At 42.0% G+C, this 22482-nt stretch overlaps 2 protein-coding genes across 4 annotated transcripts in view; one reads left to right on the forward strand and one right to left on the reverse strand.

Moving 5' to 3' along the window:
- Positions 1-323: 323 nt before the first annotated feature.
- On the forward strand, positions 324-22341 carry MFSD9 (major facilitator superfamily domain containing 9). 3 transcript variants are annotated; one of them, XM_073351532.1, is made up of 7 exons: positions 324-468; positions 4943-5030; positions 9244-9287; positions 10792-10921; positions 12925-13134; positions 13690-13864; positions 21880-22341. In XM_073351532.1, the coding sequence occupies exons 1-7, from the start codon at positions 355-357 to the stop codon at positions 21884-21886; spliced, it is 768 nt and encodes a 255-aa protein (XP_073207633.1). In that variant the 5' UTR covers positions 324-354; the 3' UTR covers positions 21887-22341. The 3 variants fall into 3 exon arrangements, with proteins under 3 accessions (XP_073207633.1, XP_073207625.1, XP_073207620.1); XM_073351524.1 differs by lacking the exon at positions 21880-22341 and adding an exon at positions 14550-20459; XM_073351519.1 differs by lacking the exon at positions 21880-22341 and having other exon boundaries at positions 13690-20459.
- The window catches only part of SLC9A2 (solute carrier family 9 member A2), a 37739-nt gene continuing 34172 nt past the window's right edge, over positions 18916-22482 (reverse strand). The window contains exon 12 of the mRNA XM_073351509.1: positions 18916-22209. Coding sequence (XP_073207610.1) covers positions 21839-22209 — 371 coding nt within the window. The 3' untranslated portion in view covers positions 18916-21838. The remainder of the gene's footprint in view (positions 22210-22482) is intronic.

Genomic DNA, 22482 nt, shown 5'->3' on the forward strand with positions numbered 1-22482 from the left:
ACCCACCTCTTAAAGCCCCAGCTCCGGGAATCTTGTTCTTTTGTGACAATCCCAGCAGGGATCCAGCTGCTGGGCAATGGGGGGGGGGGGGAGGAGAGAAAAAAGATGGGGGAACATGATCCTTAAAGGCTTCAAGCCCTGATGACAAATCAACGCCACCTCCACCCACCCCCGCTTATCACTCGTGTGAGATCACGGCTGGCAAATACGCGACCCCGGTCTCCGAGGCTCTGACCAGCTGGCTCTGCCCGACCGCCCGGGCTCAGCCCCGCCGGGGCCCCGCCCCAGCCCCAGCCCCGCGCCGCGCATGCTCGTTCCCCCGCTGTGGCCGCCGGCGCCGGGCCTGGCTGGAGCATGGGGGCCTGGGGGCCGCCGCCAGCCCCGCGGCCGGGCCCGGCGGCTCCTCCTGCTCCGCGCGGGGCCGGGCTCAGCCGCTTCGTGCGGTGCCTCTACCTGGTGGGCTTCCTGGTGAGTGCGGGGCCGCAGCGTCAGGGACCTGCCGGGCGGGGGCTCGGTCCCCCGCTTCCTGCCCTGGGGGGGGGGGGCTGTGTCCCGGTTCCTGCCCTGGCCGGCGCGGGGGGGGGGGGGGGGTGTCCGTCCCGGTTCCTGCCCTGAGGGGGGGGGGGTGTACGTGTAAAAAAGCAAATATTATCCAGCCTGTAGGTGAACCAGGACCGCAATGGCGTCTCCGCCGCTTGTCTCCACTGGAACACTCAAAAAACCCTGAAAAACGATCCTCAGCTCCATTGCCCGGCACTCCTGCACCCCATGGCAGATCTTCTCTGCTGTTTGATGGGGGATGTATAACAAATGTAACCTTAAATATGTGTAATCCACATATAAAATATAATCTGTCCCATACTGTAAATGACCCTAGAGCATCCGGGTTCGAGAGCTGCCTTTTTATAGTCTGTTCGGACACCACCCATTTCTCCTGTGTTTGTATTTAATGTCATTGCCATGGTTGAAGCTCCCATCGCCTTGACATCAATAGCAACTACCTGGCCAAAAAAACCCTGAAGTTCCTGAGGGAGTCCTAAGGGACTGAAAAATTCCTCCAAATGTCTGAGTTTAGGGATGGGCAAAGACAATCTCTGTTCTGTTCAGTACTCAGCACATCCATGGCACTACTGAAAACCTGGAGATTTTAGAGGCAGTTCTGAGGCCTAAGAGATTTCCCCAGGATCTGACACTTTGGCTAAAAGCTGCATTCCAGCAGGCATACCCTTATCCTTGCTGTTGTCCTTTATTTCCCATCAAATAAGATGACCATCCATTCAGTATTTTTAGGCATATCATTTATTTAGTGTTTACTTCCCTATGACCCATATCCAATAAGGAGTTACGTTTTATCTGAGTGACTCTTAGTATGTTTTCAATAACCATACAAAGGATCATGCACTGTTATACAAAAATCATGCATTTATATATTGACTAAAACAGTGTGGGGTAGTTTCTCCTAAAAATAAGTTTTTTTCCCCCCCATACAGTTGTCCTTCATTTATTTGAAATGTATATGGTCTACCCTAGTCTCAAATTATATCTTCACCTTCACAAAGTGGGACTAAAGGAACATCTTTGGTTTACAAAGTCATATTTTTTAAACAACTTTTCTTATTTTTTTTTAAAATGATTGGATGTATATTCTAGTCAATAAATTTTAGTGAAGACAATTTGTCAGACACTTTTATTGAACTAAATCATGTTAAATCTTGCTTTCTGAGCAGCTCTTGTTAAGGGATTGAGTGGTTTGTTCTGTGGACTCAGAAAGGGAGCTGCACTCAGGAACTCTTCAGCTCTAATCCAGGTTCTGTCACTGACTTCCTGTGTGGCCTTGGATGAGTCTCTTAAGTTTTCTGGGTCTGATTCTGCTTTGGCTGTAGAACTTCCAGCCCTGTCCTATTCCCAAATCTCCCCCTGCATGCAGCATGCCCCTGTTGAGCTGAGTATTCTGAATGGGGAGTGCAGTCACCAAATCCTGTTCAGCCCCTTGGAAAGTGGTACCACAGTGGTTTCTGTTCTCAGACGCCACAGGTGTGGTGCTCTGCTCTTGTTCGATGATGATAACAGTTGGCTGCATGCGTGTTCCTGCTATGTGCTGCCCCAGCTCTGCGCAAATAGCTAACACAGCAGACCCCGAGAGAACCCTGAAAAACCACAGACTCTAGTAAGATATGAAGGAACCCGAGCCAGGTTTATTGTCAAACGAAGCACAGTAATAGTTCCCTATAGACTCTACAGGGCATACTACGAATTTGTGCTCCCTGGCAATGGACGCCGCTCAGGCAGTGGTGGGACACTCCACTGCCCCCTAGGCTGGACAGAGACACCCCCCCAGGGATGTATTCTTATACACAGGTACAAACAAGTTACATAACACTCCTGCCGTATTGAGGTGCAACCCCTTTACGTAACAATGCACCACCCTTCTACGCAGTAAGGTGCTGCCTCTCACCTTGTACATGTTGGTTCGAACAAAACAACTCTATCCATCGTACTCGCCTTTTGCCCCTGTCCTTGTTATCTATGTGGACGGTATAAGAATGTTCTTGTACCATTTGTGTGTGGCTCTGGTATCCAATACACTTTAGATACATGTTTGTGCAACAGCATATATTTATGCAACATCAGCCCTTTCCTTGCCAGCTTCTGTGAGCAGGGCCTGCCTCTGGCTCGCAGCTTAACTTGGCTTTATGTCAGCAAAGTCTTGACCATTACTTTAGCTCAGGCATTAGGTCTCATACCAGGCCTCTGATACCAAGGGTTTATGTTTCAGGGCCTCATCTTACTACAGTTTCATGCAAATATAGTCTCTATTAACATAGGCAAACTAGCCATTCATGTCTAGGACTTTGAGTGCTTTCAGTTCAACTAGCCAGTGTGATAGTTTAATGCAGAAATAAGCATCTAAGATTGATGAAACGGGAAAATGCTTTTGTATGTATTACTGCAAGTTACTTTTGTTTAAACTAGCCAAAGAGAACTGACTTTTTTCTTTCATGTCTTTTATATTGTTTTCCATCATTGATAAATCTATCTCATTTTTGCTTTTTTTCCTTTGTTTGTGCTTCCTCTTTAACTCTGTCTTTTTCCTTACAAGTCTGAAAAAGCAGTAGGCAGTAGTGCTCCATAGAGCTTGTCTGTTTTGCTGCATCCGATGAAGTGAGCTGTAGCTCACGAAAGCTTATGCTCAAATAAATTGGTTAGTCTCTAAGGTGCCACAAGTCCTCCTGTTCTTTTTGCGGATACAGACTAACACAGCTGCTACTCTGAAGCTTACATTTGTGTTTGCAATGTTTCATAAACTGCCTTATGCTCATTATAGGTAATAATTAGAACCCTTCTAATACTGAGGTAAATTTACTTTGCCATAGAAGGCAATTGGCACATTTCTAAGGGTGACCACTGTGAATAGTAGCTGAGCGATGTCACTGAGCTGTTGTCTGCTACATAACCTTCCCATAGCCAATAAATTAGAGTTTAGAATAACATACACTTCTCTCTTTAAAATAAGAAATAATTGCTGTTCTTCACTGACATGCAAATGATAATAACAATTACTGGGCTTAAATATTGTGTTACTTAAGGAGTACCAGGGATCAGCTATATTAGTTTTGTGAGTGTATGTATATATAAAAATTAGCCATCATGACTGCTTAATGAGATATTAGAAGCATGTGACTCGATGGTATTTATAATGACATCTCTATTCTAGTTTTGGATGGACTATTATGAATGTTTAGTGCAACTGCAGTAGTCTCTGATAAAAGGTGAGACTACTGCAGTAGTCTCTGATAAAAGGTGAGACTGCTTCAGTAGTCCCCTTCAGCACAGTTCTACTCTGATGTAGAAGTGGCATGCAAGCAGCATTGTACAGTAAAGAATTAGCAGGTCAGTGTGGTAAGTTAACAAAAGATAAAAATTTGAAAGGACAGGCCAGGAGATCCTTGTACAGTATCGAAGTGAAGAACCCTCACATGCTGTCTCGTCTTCCTCTGATGCTACTGAGGAAATCTCTGCTTCCCTTATGCTTTGCCTTGCCTCTGTGCTGTATCCTACACTTTGCCATTGTAATGTAAGAAAAATAATGTAATCTATTTACAGGAATGGGCTGTCTTGAAAGTCTCTCTTCCCATTGTAGATGATGTTTTTCAACTGAAAGGCTACACTTTACATGCATTTTCCGGTGCTTTAAATGTTTGTTTTCATAACTTAATTATTTGTACAGAGAGATGCTTTTTTTTTATTTCCATGATACACCAGACTATTTTTATTGCTGTATTAAAAATGCAATATAAATAGTGCAAGCCTATCATTTTGAAAATTCAGAATAATTATTCAACTTCCTATATATATTAAGCATTAAATATTTCTTAACTAGATCTTCTGAAAAAGTGTAGCACTGCCTTTTTCGTGTATTTAGAACCATTCAGAAGATAAGTAGTTCCTGTCAGTTTTTATCTTAAAAAATTGTAATTTGTGAACATACCACTCAGATTGCAAGGATTATGGAATGCAACATAACACATTCTCTGTCATGCAAAACTTTTTATTTCTTGTTGACCAGATCAAACTTTTGGTCAGGGGTGTGATGAAAGTGTGATTTGTGATCAGCATAGCTGTGCCTTCTAGAATCCCTAGGGTTGATGCAATTATGCCAGCAAAGCTGTGCTTTTACCAGTACAGCTTGTTTCACTCAGGGCAGCTGGAATAAGCTATACCAGCAATAAGCTGCATCCACGCTAGAAGCACTTGACCGGTATAATATTCTGGTATAGCTGTGTGGGTGGAGCCTTCCAAATGTAGACCTGATCCTAGATTGTTATTCAATTAAAATGTAAAACCCTTTTAAAATACAGAATCATTTATTCCTAAATCTTGACTTTCTGTATCTTTGTAAATATGCTCAATTACTGAAATTCCATTCTCCCTATTCTTTCAGGACTTCTTTGGTGTAAGTATGGTTGTGCCTCTGTTAAGCCTTCATATCAAGTCTCTAGGAGCAAGTCCAACTGTTGCAGGAGTAGTAGGTGAGTACAGCATGGATACTGATTACCCAGGACATGATGTAGAAGTCAGATACAGTAACTCCTCACTTAACGTTGTAGTTATGTTCCTGAAAAATGCGACTTCAAGCGAAACGATGTTAAGCAAATCCAATTTCCCCATAAGAATTAATGTAAATGGGGGGGAGGGGTAGGTTCCAGGGAAAAAATTTTTCACATATATATACACACACACACAGAGTATAAGTTTTAAACAAGCAGTTTAATACTGTACACAGCAATGATGATTGTGAAGCTTGGTTGAGGTGGTGAAGTCAGAGGGTGGAAGAGGGTGGGATATTTCCCAGGGAATGCCTTACTGGTAAATGATGAACTAACATTTGGCTGAGCCCACAAGGGTTAACACGTTGTTAATGTAGCCTCCCACTCTGCAAGGTAGCAGGAATGGAGGGAGGGGAGATAGCATGGCAGATAGAGACACACACCCTGTGTGAGAGAGAGAGAGATGCACATTATGATCCCACTGAGAGTTACCAAAAGCAACTACAGCATTTGCTCAAGAAACTTCCTGAAAAAGCACAAGATCAAATCCGCACAGACACACCCCTGGAACCCCGACCTGGGATATTCTATCTATTACCCAAGATCCATAAACCTGGAAATCCTGGGCGCCCCATCATCTCAGGCATTGGCACGCTGACAGCAGGATTGTCTGGCTATGTAGACTCCCTCCTCAGGCACTACGCTACCAGCACTCCCAGCTACCTTCGAGACACCACTGACTTCCTGAGGAAACTTCAATCCATCGGTGATCTTCCTGATAACACTATCCTGGCCACTATGGATGTAGAAGCCCTCTACACCAACATTCCACACACATTCCACACAAAGATGGACTACAAACCGTCAAGAACACTATCCCCGATAATGTCACGGCTAACCTGGTGGCTGAACTTTGTGACTTTGTCCTTACCCATAACTATTTTACACTTGGGGACAATGTATACCTTCAGATCAGCGGCACTGCTATGGGTACCCGCATGGCCCCACAGTATGCCGACATTTTTATGGCTGATTTAGAACAACGCTTCCTCAGCTCTCGTCCCCTAAAGCCCCTACTCTACTTGCGCTATATTGATGACATCTTCATCATCTGGACCCATGGAAAAGAAGCCCTTGAGGAATTCCACCATGATTTCAACAACTTCCATCCCACCATCAACCTCAGCCTGGTCCAGTCCACACAAGAGATCCACTTCCTGGACACTACAGTGCTAATAAACAATGGTCACATAAACACCACCCTATACCGGAAACCTACTGACCGCTATTCCTACCTACATGCCTCCAGCTTTCACCCTGACCACACCACACGATCCATCGTCTACAGCCAAGCTCTGCGATACAACCGCATTTGCTCCAACCCCTCAGACAGAGACAAACACCTACAAGATCTCTGTCAAGCTTTCTTACAACTACAATACCCACCTGCGGAAGTGAAGAAACAGATTGATAGAGCCAGAAGAGTTCCCAGAAGTTACCTACTACAGGACAGGCCTAACAAAGAAAATAACAGAACGCCACTAACCGTCCCCTTCAGCCCCCAACTAAAACCCCTCCAACGCATTATTAAGGATCTACAACCTATCCTGAAGGATGACCCAACACTCTCACAAATCTTGGGAGACAGGCCAGTCCTTGCCTACAGACAGCCCCGCAACCTGAAGCAAATACTCACCAACAACCACATACCACACAACAGAACCACTAACCCAGGAACTTATCCTTGCAACAAAGCCCGTTGCCAACTGTGCCCACATATCTATTCAGGGGACACCATCACAGGGCCTAATAACATCAGCCACACTATCAGAGGCTCGTTCACCTGCACATCCACCAATGTGATATATGCCATCATGTGCCAGCAATGCCCCTCTGCCATTTACATTGGTCAAACTGGACAGTCTCTACGTAAAAGAATAAATGGACACAAATCAGATGTCAAGAATTATAATGTTCATAAACCAGTTGGAGAACACTTCAATCTCTCTGGTCACGCAATCACAGACATGAAGGTCGCTATCTTAAAACAAAAAAACTTCAAATCCAGACTCCAGCGAGAAACTGCTGAATTGGAATTCATTTGCAAATTGGACACTATTAATTTAGGCTTAAATAGAGACTGGGAGTGGCTAAGTCATTATGCAAGGTAGCCTATTTCCCCTTGTTTTTTCCTACCCCCCCCCCCCCCGACGTTCTGGTTAAACTTGGAGAGTGGTCAGTTTGGATGAGCTATTGCCAGCAGGAGAGTGAGTTTGTGTGTGTGTGTGTCCCCGGGGGGGAAGGGGAGGGGGTGAGAGAGCCTGGATTTGTGCAGGACATGGCCCACCTTGATTATCATGCACATTGTGAAGAGAGTTGTCACTTTGGATGGGCTATTACCAGCAGGAGAGTGAGTTTGTGTGTAGGGGGGTAGAAGGTGAGAAAACCTGGATTTGTGCTGGAAATGGCCCAACTTGATGATCACTTTAGATAAGCTATTACCAGCAGGACAGTGGGGTGGGAGGAGGTATTGTTTCATGATCTCTGTGTGTATATATCTGCTGCAGTTTCCACGGCATGCATCCGATGAAGTGAGCTGTAGCTCACGAAAGCTCATGCTCAAATAAATTGGTTAGTCTCTAAGGTGCCACAAATACTCCTTTTCTATTTCCCCTTTAAGAACTCTGACCCCACTCTAAGTACATTGCCTTTTTAAGTATATCAGGAAGTTTAGACAGCAGCTGTGGCCAGCAAGCTCTCTCTGTCCTGAGCCCAGTTGTCCTCCCGTCCCCCCGTCTCCCTCCCCGCTCTATATGGAGAAGGAGTAAGCGGGGGGGCAGGAGCAGGGGGGAGGGGGACACCCTGACATTAGTCCACCTCTTCCCCCCCCCCTTCCCCAGCAAGCAGGAGGCAGGAGCAGCACATGGCAGTGGGGGGAGGGACAGCTGAACTGAGGGCAATTGATAGCCTGCTGGGTGGCTGCTGCACAGGGAACTTAGGGGACCGGGGAGCTGATGGGGGGGCTGCCGGTCCACCCTGGTCCCAAGCCTCCATCAGCTAGCTACAACGGGCTGCTCTTCCTGCAAGCAGTGAACAAAGCAGGTGGCTACAAACAACGTCATAAGGGAGCATTGTGCAACTTCAAATGAGCATGTTCCCTAATTGATCATCAACGTAACAATGTTAACCAGGACAACTTTAAGTGAGGAGTTACTGTATGTATCATAACTAACCTTCAGTAGCCACACAGTGGAAAACAATGGCAAGCTCTAAGCAAGATAGACATTTTTCTGCAGCTGATTCTTCCCCCTTATAATCATGATTGTCCCACTATTAAGTCATTGAATTTCTTCATAGTTGTCTTCAGAAGCTACTATATGGTGGTTCCAAATGATGACCTTTTTGGATTCTGTAGCTTCCTCTCCTCCGTTAAAGTGATTCTGGGGTACTGGCTTATAACACAAATACAGGTCTAGTGCACAGTTTAGAAATCGTAATGATGATATAAATGTCTTCTTTATATCCAGATTTTTAATATCCTGCCTTTTCAGTTTGCATGGACTAGAACTCCTTCTGATGTTAATCCTATTTCTGAGTTTGGTTGACAAAAATGTTGTTTATGCAGTGACTTTAGTGTACAGTACATTATCATCTCTACACTTTGCATTGACTTAAGCATTCAAAAAGCCAGGGAGCTGGGGTGTCCTTTAATCAGTAAAAGAGGCTGACAAATATTGTACTGTTGACTCCATGCTGGAATTGTTGTTTTCTTTCTGTTCCTTCTCTCCTACTGCCAATTGCTGCTAGGTTCTTACCCTTCATTTTGAAGGGTAGGATTTGCAATTTCTTCCAGGCCTGCTGCTACAGTGCCCTGTCATAATGTTTGGTGTAGGGTGCCAGCTGTCCCAGTTTCAGTTATTTTCCCTGGCAAAGCAGCATACTGCTGCTTTCACTCTTCTCCGTTGAATAGTGTTGCAATTTTCAGACACTCAGAAAAAGAGGAAGATTCATCCATCAAAGTGGTGAAAATCTTGTTCATGCTGGACTCCACCTCTGCTTTTCCCTATTGCCTCTTCCTGTACTTCTAATTAATTATTTTGTTAATTTTCTCACTTTGCAGAACCATTTTAAAGCCAGTTTCACAAGTCTGTTCATGCTTAATTCTCAGTGTCTTTTTTCACTATTTTTATTTTAGGATCTCTTTATGGTTTACTGCAGCTCTTTTCCAGCACATTTGTGGTAAGTTTTGAATACTGGATCTTAAATATATATTGGTGTTTCTATTAACTTTGCAGGAAAATTAAAAACATTAATGGTAATATTTTGGAGAATGTGAAACTGTACATTTGCTAGCATAGCCCACACACCTCCTGTTCTATCACATCTAGTGGTACTGAGACCACTGAGAGAGAGTGTGAGAGAGAGATTGATTGAGTCTGAGTCTGCTCTACAGCCTTAGCTAACAGCTGGTTGTCTTTTAGTTCATGTGGTAGAGGCTCATGCTCTAAGCTACAGAGGTTCCTCGTTTGATCCTGCCCTCGACTACCAGGGTCTGTCGCGTTACACTAGTGTTTACACAAGCCTTTGAGGTTGGAGGAACTGCTCTTACTCTATGTGGACTTTTTGTTTCAGTTATAGGGACTAATCAAATCCTAGTACACAAGTTGAAATTTTTAGCTGAAAACCAAATCTCTGCCTAGATTTGAAAGTAGTAGTTTAAGCAGTCAAATATTACTATGTGTCAGGCATGTAACATTCTGTTTAATGTTGTGTTGTTATTAGAGCAGTTTTCTTTAACGCGGTAGCCTCCATACAAGAAATAGTATCATAGGCCAGATCTCTGAAATTGTTATATTCTCCGATTAATATGGAGTCTATTGTAATTTGCCATTGGCCTTAATTCATGCAATGTCTCTCAAACTTTATTTTTTCCCCATAGGGTATGCTTTTTCCCCTCCTTTCCCAAAACAAATTGGCACAAGGACACAACCCAATGCCATAGGTCAGGAATGCATACTGTACCTGCCAACATTCAAATCTGTACTTTGGAGCCAGTGCTCCTAGGTTTCATCCACACATTTTGCACACAGTCACCTTTTCCTCTGTCTGTTGCAGCTTCCCTGAACTTATGTGTAAGGCTCCTACCCTTCCTACTTAAAGACCCTCTTCTGCCATGCTGCATGTGGTGAATTAAGTTGACTTATTTTATATAGGTTATCTTTTAATTTTCCCCGTCTCGTGACCTCTTTCTGTTTGTCTGCCCTCAGACTGATAGCTCCCTCAAGCCAGGACTGCCCTCTTTGAGTGTTTGGCAGGCATCTAGCACACAGTAGTTGCTATCATATATAAATAATAATGGTCAGTGTTGGTGTGATGACATTTTCATTAGACTGTCGCCCATGATATTTCACTAAATTGTCATGGGTTTACATAAAACTAAGATGAGACATTAAATTAAATTAAGCTTGGCTTTCATACCTCATCTAGTAAAATTAATTCATGGTGGAAGCAGGTGCTTCTCCGATTGACTTTAGGGTTGAATTTAGTCCATCATGTCCAGCCTCTGGCATCTAGACACAATACTATTATGAATATTATCTAAACTGTTTATGAAGGTTTCCACTGATGGTCCCTCAGGGACCTCTCTTTTGAGAAAAGAAGTAATCGATTTAATTCAGATATGCATATCGTTCACAATGGGTAGTTCAATACTATAAAAACCACTCATTTATTGTCTTACCAGGGCTGCTGGAGTGATGTAATAGGAAGACAGTATTCCCTGATTGCCTGTATCCTCTTCAGTGCAGTGGGTTATTTGCTGCTTGGCATGTCCACCAGTGTGTGGTTATTTGCCATTGCTAGGGTACCTGTAGGTGAGTAATTGACTTGATACCTGGATTTATATTTAGTCCAACGTTGGTTTGAGAATTATTGCTGGGGAAATCATGGTATTTAGATGTGGGGACAAGCTAGATAGCAGCTTTGAACAGTTTTACTTATCACAGGTACAATGGTTCTTTGGCACCTATGGAACCCCAGCTTTGAAAAGACCTCTAAGTTGATCTTTTTACTATTTTTTTTTTAATGAGCCATGTGACCAGTGATTTTTCAGGGCTTGGCTTTTTTTGAGGGTGTGGGAGGGGGTAAACAACTTCTGAGACACTTCAGTGCAGGGACTGTTTTTTCAAAGGGTGGGTGCTTATCACTTCCTGAAAATCAGCCACTTTAACGTTTCTCAAGTCGAGCACGCAAAGTCGCTAGTAACTTCTAAAAAAGTTAGTCTGTGTGCACGACATAACATGATATAAGATCTTCAATACATTTTTGTCATACTGAACGTATATTTCCAAATAGAATATCATCTAAAAGCTTAGCTCACTACTTAACAGAATGTGTATGTTGTATAAAAGCATATTTGTTAGTGCCACTAACACAAAGTTTCCATCAACGGACCTAGGGGTTACAGTGGACGAGAAGCTGGATATGGGTCAACAGTGTGCCCTTGTTGCCAAGAAGGCCAATGGCATTTTGGAATGTATACGTAGGGGCATTGCCAGCAGATCGAGGGACGTGATCATTCCCCTCTATTTGAAACTGGTGAGGCCTCATCTGGAGTACTGTGTCCAGTTTTGGGCCCCACACTACAAGAAAGATGTGGAAAAATTGGAAAGAGTCCAGCGGAGAGCAACAAAAATGATTAGGGGACTGGAACACATGAGTTATGAGGAGAGGCTGAGGGAACTGGGGATGTTTAGTCTACGGAAGAGAAGAATGAGGGGGGATTTGATAGCTGCTTTCAACTACTTGAAGGAGGGTTCCAAAGAGGATAGCTCTAGACTGTTCTCAGTGGTAGCTGATGACAGAACAAGGAGTAATGGTCTCAAGTTGCAGTGGGGGAGGTTTAGGTTGGATATTAGGAAAAACTTTTTCACTAGGTGGGTGGTGGAATGCGTTACCTAGAGAGGTGGTGGAATCTCCTTCCTTAGAAGTTTTTAAGGTCAGGGTTGACAAAGCCCTGGCTGGGATGATTTAATTGGGGATCGGTCCTGCTTTGAGCAGGGGGTTGGACTAGATGACCTCCTGAGGTCCCTTCCAACCCTGATATTCTATGATTAACGTCTCTGTCTGATAAAACTCTCATAACAGGTTTTTAAAATTCTGACTATCTAGCCTCATTCCAAAGAAAACTTTTTTGTTTCCTTGATAGAGGAGGCAGTGGGTTGGTTTTGGTTCTTTTTTTGTATGATAAAGAAACTTCAGTGGTTTGTTTGATAAATCTTTAAAATTTTAACTACCTCTTTAGAGTTTTTGTAATGCTCCTATATTGCCAGTGGTTGTGGACTGTGGTGGTGTAAGGTAATCCTTTTGTGAGGAAAGAGCAGAGAAAGAGATTTTATTGTACACGTGTGGCATTTTTAGAATGGCCCAGAATTCATATTAATCGTTGCTGTTTCTCAGCCTACCAACACCTACTGGTTAACAACCTGGGATTGTACTGTACCAATTGCAAGTGTCCGTAGCCAGCTGTATCATTCTTTCCCCAGCACTGACCACAAGATGCGATGTCTCTGGTAGTTGCCTCACCTCTACTGGGATCCACCAATCAGAGGTGCTGCTTCTATCCTATTTGAGCTGTTGTGCTCACTTGACGCAGATGTCTGTTTAACATGATTCCACTAGCCAAGGGAGTGGTTGCTGCCAAACTCGTCACACGTCCAGCTCACCACTTCTATGACACAACCCCTATAGCTCAGGCATTGGACGATTTGTAGCTTATGGAATTTTCAAACAATAATTAAACACAACCTTATAAATTATATCCTATGCTAAATAAATATGATATCGTTTTCCTATGTGTTTTTATGTTAACTTTCAGGTATTTTCAAACACACTCTCTCCATATCAAAAGCTCTTCTTTCTGACTTGGTTTCTGAGAAAGAGCGCCCTCTTGTAATAGGACATTTCAATGCAGCCTCTAGTGTTGGTTTCATCCTGGGTCCTGTGGTTGGTGGCTACTTTACAGAGCTAGAAAGTGGCTTTTACCTGACATCTTTCGTCTGTTCTTTCATCTTCATTCTGAACGCTGGTAAGTTGTATGTAGTATTTTGCACTTCAGGCTTTTTCAAGAGATTTGTGTTCGTGTTGTTTGTACAGTAATTTGACTGTAATCCCTTTCTGTTCTGTGCATTCAGACTGCTCTTTCAATGTGAACTACTTCTCACGTTTTGAAAATAGTTCATTTAAGACAGCCTTCCCCCTCTTTATTTCTTTTTTATATCCAGATACAAGAGATGGAGTGTTATTTTTGTGTCTAGAGCTGGAGAGTGGGAGTCTGAATCCTGGGTTCAGTTCTCAGATCTGCTATGTATATGCTGCATGAGCAAGTCACTTAACCTTTTTCTCTCTTATTATAGAGCCCCATTTTAAATATGGGGAAACCAATAGTAACTACATGGGTTATGTTGTGCTTAATTTTTGTAAACTGTTTTGTGATTATTTTAAGATGAAATGTTGCCAACAAAGTGCAAAATACTTTCATTTGTCTTTGATTTATACAGTTAGAGACACCATTAAAACATAACAGTAACTTACATGTTTGAGCATGGGGTACACTCTTTACTTTATTTCATTACCTCTACAGGCCTGGTCTGGATGTTACCATGGAGTGAGGAACACACAGATAGTAATGAAAATGAACAGACCACCAGTAACAGCAAAGTGACAGCAAAGGCAAACTGTGACCTGCAGGTTAAATCACTAGTTAATGGAGCAATGAAATATGATACTCCCCTCCAGTCCCTATGGATTCCAGTTGGGTCAGTGCTGAAGAGGATTAAAAGCATTGCATGCTCTGATCTGTGGGATGTATTTTTAGTACGGCTACTAATGTCTGTAGCTGTAATGCTGTATTATAGCAATTTTGTTCTGGCAATTGAAGAGAGATTTGGGGTGAAACCTAAGCTCACAGGGTACCTCATAAGCTATAGTAGCACCCTTGGAGCACTTGCTGGTTTTCTACTTGGACCAATAACTAGACTTTATCAACATAACACTTATGCACTTTTATTACATTCCACTGTTCTCACCTGTGTGTTGATAATGCTATATTCCACAGCACTCAGCATATGGACGGTCATTTTATCGTCAACATTTTTAGCATTTTCAACCACTGTAGGACGCACTTGCATCACTGATCTTGAGTTGACCCTGGGTGGGAATCAGGCCAGTGGCACGCTCATAGGAGTTGGTCAGTCTGTGACATCTGTGGGACGCATAATTGCCCCTCTTCTCTCAGGAATTGCACAGGAGTTCAGTCCCTGTGGCCCTCCAAGTCTTGGTGTGGGGCTGGCGCTGGTAGCTATTTTGATAATGCTTGTGAACACACCACGATATTGCAGCGGTAGAACTGCTAAATTAAAAAGTGAATAGCAGCTTATTTTGGACAGGCTGGTGCATCATCAATAAAATGCAAAGCACTAAAAACCTGTATTGTACCAACAGGCTGTTTTCTCAAAGGAATGGTACAAGTTCAAGGGGAGGCCAGGCTGCCTGAGCCCTCAGATTCATACAGACTTATCTGCTGCAGGATCATACCTCAAGACAGGAATGCTCAGAGCTGTAGTTCAGAGAGAAATTCTCTTTCAGAGGTGCAGGTATCATTTAAAAACTTTCGTGGATTGAGAATTGTATTTTCTTTGTGCTAATAAGGTTGAAATCCCTTCAAGAAAAATTATTCTGAGTATATAAATGGCTGATGAATAATCCAGTTTGCAGCCCCACATTGAAACATGACAGTTAGAATGATAGGCTCTTTGACTGAGAGAGACAGACTAGTGAAGTTTTTTATTTAGACATGTACAATTTGTTATGTGCACTTATCAGTATGAGACATTAAGGCTGACCTGTATAAACCATTGGCCTCCTGTGACAATGGCTTGTTGATAAATCAGAGGTTGCATATATAACTTGTGACACATGCTCTGCCTAGAAGCTTTCCCATGCAGCATAATTAGCCATTCCCAACTGGCTAGCTGACATTCTGCTTTCACTCCTCTGTCCCAATATTTCTGGTAAATAGAGCTGTGTATGCTCTAGCGCTTATTTTTCTTTTATATATACTATACAAGGTATTTTAAGAGAAAATGCCATCGTGCAGAGTTAGGGTGATTGAAGATGAGAACATGTAAATTACAGTGAAATTTGCACTAGTGGTACCTGGACTAGTGAACACCTCCATCTGGCAACCTTCTCTCATAAGTGAGTATTTGAAGGAACTCCCAGAACTTCCTGTGCAATTTTGTTCCATCTTCATTTTAAGAATAACCACTCTTTCTTGTTCTTTAAATGGTTGTTTAAGATACTTTTTGGAAAATCTAGTGATGTTTTAAAGTGTTTGTTCCACGTAGGATTAATCCACTATTTTTCATCTTTGAAGACATAAATTTAAATCCCAATTTAGGTAATCAGGGAAAATGTGTGTTTGGCAGCTTAATCTTCGTTTGTCTGCGTGCATTTTAGCAGGCCAAAGCTAATGGAGGTTGATGCGGGTAAAGATTGAAATGCATTGACAGATTTATGGAGATGGTTTCCATAGCTCTGACCGATACTATACAAGGTTCAAGTCAGCGTTACTAGCCCATCACGTTTTTGAGCATTACGTTTGAGCCACTGTTTTTAAAAAAAAGTTTGTTCTTATAGTGCCTTTTATCTGAAAGTTTCATAGCACTTCCCGTTAAATTATTTGATGTAGTATACAAAGCCGCTCTGCAGATTTTTTTTAATTGAATTTAGCATATATGATGTGCACATGCAACTTTAAATCTTTCTTCAGAGCTGTCACAGATGGCATTTTGTAATTTTGTTTTTAAATCAACTTTTCTCCTTCTTGAAGTCTCTTCTCTTACAGAGTGCCTGCTCCTGTTTGAAATCACTGACAAAAATCTCTTTGATCTCAGTAAGAGCACCCTGGGAGCACACATATATATATATATTTTAATAACTTTAAATTTTATAGGCGGACACAATGAGACTAGTCTATATATGTGCTTGTTTTCGGGAGATACCCTTGATTTCTGTGTGAGAGTTAAGCTTTATGCAAAAAATGGAATCTTCTCATTTTTAATGTACTGTAGATTTCATCTTTTTTTAAATTGTGCCCTGGGATAAAGTTTTGCTATGTGACTTAGGACTTGGGCTCCTAAGTGCCTATTGACTTTCAATTGAGACTTAGGCACCTAAGTCACTTTTGATAATTTTATCTCTGGTGACCATTTAAGCAAGAGCCTCAAAATATCGCCCTCACTAATTCCCTTGCCCTTTTTCCCTCCACTAAGGAAAGAAACATAATTCCCCAGAACAGGGACCTTTATCATAGAATCATAGGAGATTAGGGTTGGAAGAGACCTCAGGAGGTCATCTAGTCCGACCCTCTGCTCAAAGCAGGACTAACCCAACTAAATCATCCCAGCCAGGGCTTTGTCAAGCCGGGCCTTAAAAACCTCTGAGGATGGAGATTCCACCACTTCCCGAGGTAACCCATTCCAGTGCTTCACCATCCTCCTAGTGAAATAGTTTTTCCTAATATCCATCCTCGACCTCCCCCACTGCAACTTGAGACCATTGCTCCTTGTTCTGTCATCTGCCACCACTGAGAACAGCCTCTTTGGAACCCCTCTTCAGGTAGCTGAAGGCTGCGATCAAATCCCCCCTTCACTCTTCTCTTCTGCAGACTAAATAAGCCCAGTTCCCTCATTCTCTTCTCATAAGTCATGTGCCCCAGCCCCCTAATCATTTTCGTTGCCCTCCACTGGACTCTCTCCAATTTGTCCACATCCTTTCTGTAGTCAGGAGCCCCAAACTGGATGCAGTACTCTAGATGTGGTCTCACCAGTGGCGAATAGAGGGGAATAATCACTTGCCTCGATCTGGCAGTGCTTCTACTAATGCAGCCCAGTGTGCTGTTAGACTTCTTGGCAGCAATGGCGCACTTTGCTACTGCCACTTGGAATGAAGTGGAAATAAAGCATAGTGAACTGGTATTTGGTATAAAGGATTTAACACCTTTGGTGGTCGTCTTGCCCGACAATCAACAGATAGAAAGTCATCCTAACTTGTGACACTGATAACAAAAGTGTGGGGCTTTCTTAGACCAAATGCACCATGAAATTAGTTTACACTAGATTTAACAATTGTCTGCATACCACTCTTTGGGGTGATAGGACTCAACACTTCACTTTTTATGTTTATGCACAAGCTGAAGCACTTTGTGCTTTCCACAACCTTTTTTTTATTTTTTTTATTTAACATTGATTTTTGGTTTGGAAGATATATTGTATTTTTCTTACTGTCTAAATCTGTATTATGGAAAATTAATATTTGGAGTGAGAAGCCTGTGGAAGATGTGGTCTCAGGGACATACTGTAGCTGATGCTACTGGACAAAGTGGCTGTATTTATAATATAATGTGATTTTTAAGTACTTTAGAAAGGATTACTCTCTGTAGTGTTAGTTACAAAAATTGCACTAAAATTCTTTCTTTTAAAAAGCAATAAAGTGAAATGACATTCCATTTTTATTAATGTTTCAGTCATTGTCTTCTGTTAACTTTATATATTGTTCCTTGTAATGCACTTGAGAAGACAGGTGGCCAAGTCAATGGAGTTGGATGGGATGCACATCCAATGCAGTATTTAGTTTCTGTGACTGCCTTCTTTCAGTTCTTTAGTCTTCCTCTGCCTGATTGACTTCTTGGGTTCAGTTGACCTCTTGCTGCCTGATCAGCTAGGCACCCATTCAGGAAAACATCTCTATTCAGGACATCATTTAAGCATGTGCTTAACTTGAAATGCATATGTACATCCCACTGCCTTCTGCATGTACTTAAAGTTAAACATGAGTGCTTTCCTGAGTTGGGTCTAAGAGCAGAAGGAATTGGGGAATGGGGCTGAGAAGGCAGTTCAGTTGCTATATGGTAGCTGAAGGGAGTGCAAGAAGGTTCTCTATTCCTTAGGAACTGCTGGTAATACCTTCTTGTTCTCTTATTCCTGTAGTCCCCAGAGATGAACGTAATGTCTCCAGCCCTGTCACCAGCTTCCCCTGCCAGTCCTGCTCTACAGCTCTCCTCTGTTTTCTGGCTCCAGTCTATGCACCTCCCTGACCTGACCACACCCTTTTACACAGGAGGATGTTATTACTAGGGGCTGCTCCTACACTCTTCTCCCAATTTCCATGTTGTTCCTGGCAGTGCCTGCATCTGCAAGGTTTGGATTCCCCTCTGCGGAAGGTAGTTGCTGCTAAATGCTATCTTTGGAGATGCCAGCTTTCACTTAATGGCAAATGGGATTTGATCTCTACTTCACCCAGGAAGGCAGGGGCCATCAATGGATAAAAGAGAAACAAAGAAAGAAAGGGGAAAGAGCTGGAATGCAAGTTCTGAGACTGGGCATCCAGAGCCACGATTTCCAGTGCCTAGGAAAATAAGCTTGGCATCTTGCCATTCTCACTATTACCATCCCATGAGTCACACCTCACTGCTTTTCTTCTGCCTGGAGTCTTGTCTTGGGGGGTTTTTTGGCTTTGCAATTCACCTCTTGAAGCTTCCATGTTTAATCATTATTTCTAGTCCATATGACTGTAAAGAGAGCTTTCTGAACTTAAGACAGCACAGCTTTGACTCAATAGGCCTGCAGTTAAGGTTGAAACAATGGCTCGAAGCCAGTGGCATGAACACATTCAATCGGATATTAAGTCAGAAATTATTGATCATATTATAAATAGCAACACACAATATTTCACTTCACAGAAATATCAAGCTAATGTTTTTATTCCATGTAGCTGAATGTTGCATACATGTGAAAGGATACTGCTATAAGCTTTCAAGTTCAACCAGATTTTATTTTTTGTGTTCTCTGTGTATGAATTTACTCCAACCCACTATCACATCCTGTAGAATTACAACAGCTTGCCTTCCAGAAAGTACTTCGTGAATTGAGTGATAATATTTTAAAGTTTCATTATAACCAGATGGCTAATCTCCCCCAGCCCTTCAATTTCAGTCTCCAATCTTTGAAATATGCCCCCACTACTTAACCTGACAGAACTCAGGTCCCAGTTGTCTCTGGACTAGACCAAGGATTTAATGCCCCAATGTGATGTCCTATTAGAGGATCTGTGCTAACCTGCAAGAAGTTTTCTCTTTGTTAGGTAAACAAAGTGCTGATCACTATCACTATAGATCCCACAATATTTTTCACAAGGACAAGTATGTTAATTTCATCATCCTGGCCAAACTTCAGTTTAATTCTGTCTCCCTAAATTTCTCCCTTTGCTTCTGTGTTACAGAAATTATTCTGTCATTGCAGACTTGTTTTTCTTGAAGGGAATGAAAACCATGTCTATAGTCTATACATCATTTCCGCCAATAGATGGTGCTAGGCGACAGACATTTATTTGGCTTCTAATTTCCCAACACCCATGAACTTTCTTTGACATGGGATAACAAAAGACAAAATTCACATTATAGGCTGTAGCTGAAGGTGCTGATTAGAACGTCTTAAAGATAATGTTCCAATTTACTTTCTCTCTGTAGGGAAAAAGGTAGTAAGAAACATACTTCAAAATATTGTGAGTCTGTAACTGTATGGTATGCATTTACTTACTGCTTTTCATTCATAGATCTCAAAATGCATTTAAAAATAAGCATCATCCTGTTTTATAAATTAAGTAATTGAAGTACAAAGAGGTTAAGACCCAAGTTTCCAAAAAATGGCCCTTAATTTTAGGTGCCTCAGTTTTGGGGTATGCAATTTAAACACTTGGGGCTGTCTTTTCAGTCAGACTGAGTACCCACTATGCCAGCTGAAGTCAGTGGAACATGCAGGTTCTCAGGAGTTGTGAGAAATCAGGGGCCACTTTTGGAAATTTGACCCTAAGTGACTTGCTCAGTTAAAAGTCGCTGATTTAGTCCTTATCAGCAAAGGAAAGAGAGAGTGAGTAAACCAAACTAACCTTCTACATGCATAATGTTATCACCTTTTTTTAAAGTCACAATTCAAACTTAATGCAAACCCCCAAATCATAATCTCATGATGGGGAAAATTTGGACCCGGATTCAAATGTGAAAATTCCAGCACAGGCTCATTTCTAATTCGGATATGACGAGAGTGAGGGAGTATATGCTGATCATTCAAATAGATGTAAAAGGGAAAAACCCCAAGATGCTGTTGAAAAATGAATTCAAAATTATTTGTATAAATTAACATTGTAGCATCACCTCACTCCATCATAAGCCAAAGAGAAAAAGATGGCCATGCACAGGTGACTGATTCCCACAATAACTAAACATGGCCACAGTTCTTTTTGCAAAAATCAACATCTCACAGTAGAGAAATTATCTTGACGTGGGCCTTTGACTGAGACTTTAAAAAGATCATCTTTCCATCTGCATACAATTGAGAATTTGCATTTGACAGACGCGAGAACTCCACATAACCTGAACAGTAGAAAAGGATTACAGTAACTGCAGCAAAATTTAGGAAAGTTTGAGCCATCCAAAAAAACCCCCAAAACAACCCTCAAACATAAATAAAACTAAAACGGCCAGCTCTAAACTGAGATGAGAAAGACATGGGTGTTTTAGCAGCAGTAATAGTAATTTATTTATTTTATGGTAGTATCTAGTGACTCCAACTGATGCCCCATTGTGCAACATGCTGTACAAACAAAAACAAGAGATGGTTCCTGTCCCACAGAGCTTACAATCTAGGAAAAGACAAAACAGACAAAGGAAGGACTAATATCCCCATTTTACTGAGGGGATACAATGAGACCAAATGAGCCACCCAAAGTCACAAGCAGTGCTGAGAACTGGACACAGATTTCCTGAATCCGACTCCATGCCTCACCGTGACACCATCCGCCCTCAGCCTGTGATGAGTGTTATAACAGTTCTGCTGCATTTCCACAGCAGCCACAAACTGAGACAGAGGAGGCATCAACTCCTCTGAGGGCCCAATCCTGATAACACTCAGCACCTATCTACTCCCATTGAGATGAATGAAAGTTGCGGGCATTCATTGCACTGAAGGTGCTCAGCACCTTTCACTGGTTATATGCTGGGGGAAAAATGCTGATAGGATTACTCTGGAGCTAGTGTGCTTCACCTATCTTTACTGCCCATTTTCCATGAACTGAATGTGTTTCAGAATCTGTTTCTGTAGCTAGGTCTTCCTTTTCTGATCCTGTTCCAGCCTTCACAACCCCTAACCGCATCCTACTATCCTGACCATTCTAACAATAATCTGCATTGATTAATGTATTTGTCTTGCAAGGTCTATGGGACAGGGGCATAGTGCAATTTTCAGTGCTATTCACATTAAAAATCTGATCTAGACAAGCAAAATTCAATCATAAATAACATCTTAAATGTACTAGAATATTTTTAAACATTCTCTTCATTGTATGAGGTTTTTAAAACATTCTTATTTGGATAATTAAATATCAAACTTGGGCTATTTGGTTCCAGAGCTGATGATGATAAAAGGCACATTTTCCCCTTAGTAGTAAAAAGAACATAATTGTCAGAGCATTGCTAAAAGTTGTTCATAAAAGATGTTTTCTTTTGCATCTTGGGTTTAGTATTTGCTGTAGTATTTCATCCAGTTAATTATATGGGCATGCAACCCAAAGGATCCACACCAAGTTTTTAAAATAGATCCCATTGTCCAGTCAGATGGTTTAGAATACTAATTTAAATCTGTAGTTTATTATTGATAGTTCTACTTCAGTTGTTTTCAGTATGGCTGATTCGGAGATGTATTTTTATGCCTTTCAGCTTCTGATGCCCACCTGACTATTCGCGGTGGTGGCATTGGTCTTGTTGATCTAACATCTTCAGTCAAATTTTCTTCACTCACTGTTCCAAATCTTGGTCTCGATAGCAGTGGTTGCCTGAACCCTCCGGATGCTTGAGCTTCATTGTCCGTTTCTCTGCGATCTACCCTTCCATCCTGGTCTCCATTAACTTCATTTCTCCACTCCATTCTAAATTGCCGCAGTGGCTGCTGCTGGCTCTGGTCTCGCAAAATTTTTCGTGCTCTGGGTTTTAAATTGAGCACTGTGGTAGGAAGCTCCAATTCAGAGTCACTGCTGTCAGCACCCCCTACTGTTAATTTTAAAACAAAAATAAAATGTTAGTTGAAGAATATCACTGTCTACACAGTGCTGTAAAACAAAATAACTGAGCCATGCACAGTATCAACCACAAGAAATAAAAATGCTTATCTGTATTTTGAAATTCACAGCCATTTTGCCTGTTTTCCCAGAAATTTGCACAGATAGAATTTTGCACTTGTGCTCAGTTGGCTGAATTTTTCACAAGCATTTGTGACATTTCCTTATACATTTCCAGTTATTCTAGACAGCAGTCCCATGTGCT

The sequence above is a fragment of the Lepidochelys kempii genome, chromosome 1 (assembly GCF_965140265.1).
Source record: "Lepidochelys kempii isolate rLepKem1 chromosome 1, rLepKem1.hap2, whole genome shotgun sequence".
NCBI lineage: Eukaryota > Metazoa > Chordata > Testudines > Cheloniidae > Lepidochelys > Lepidochelys kempii.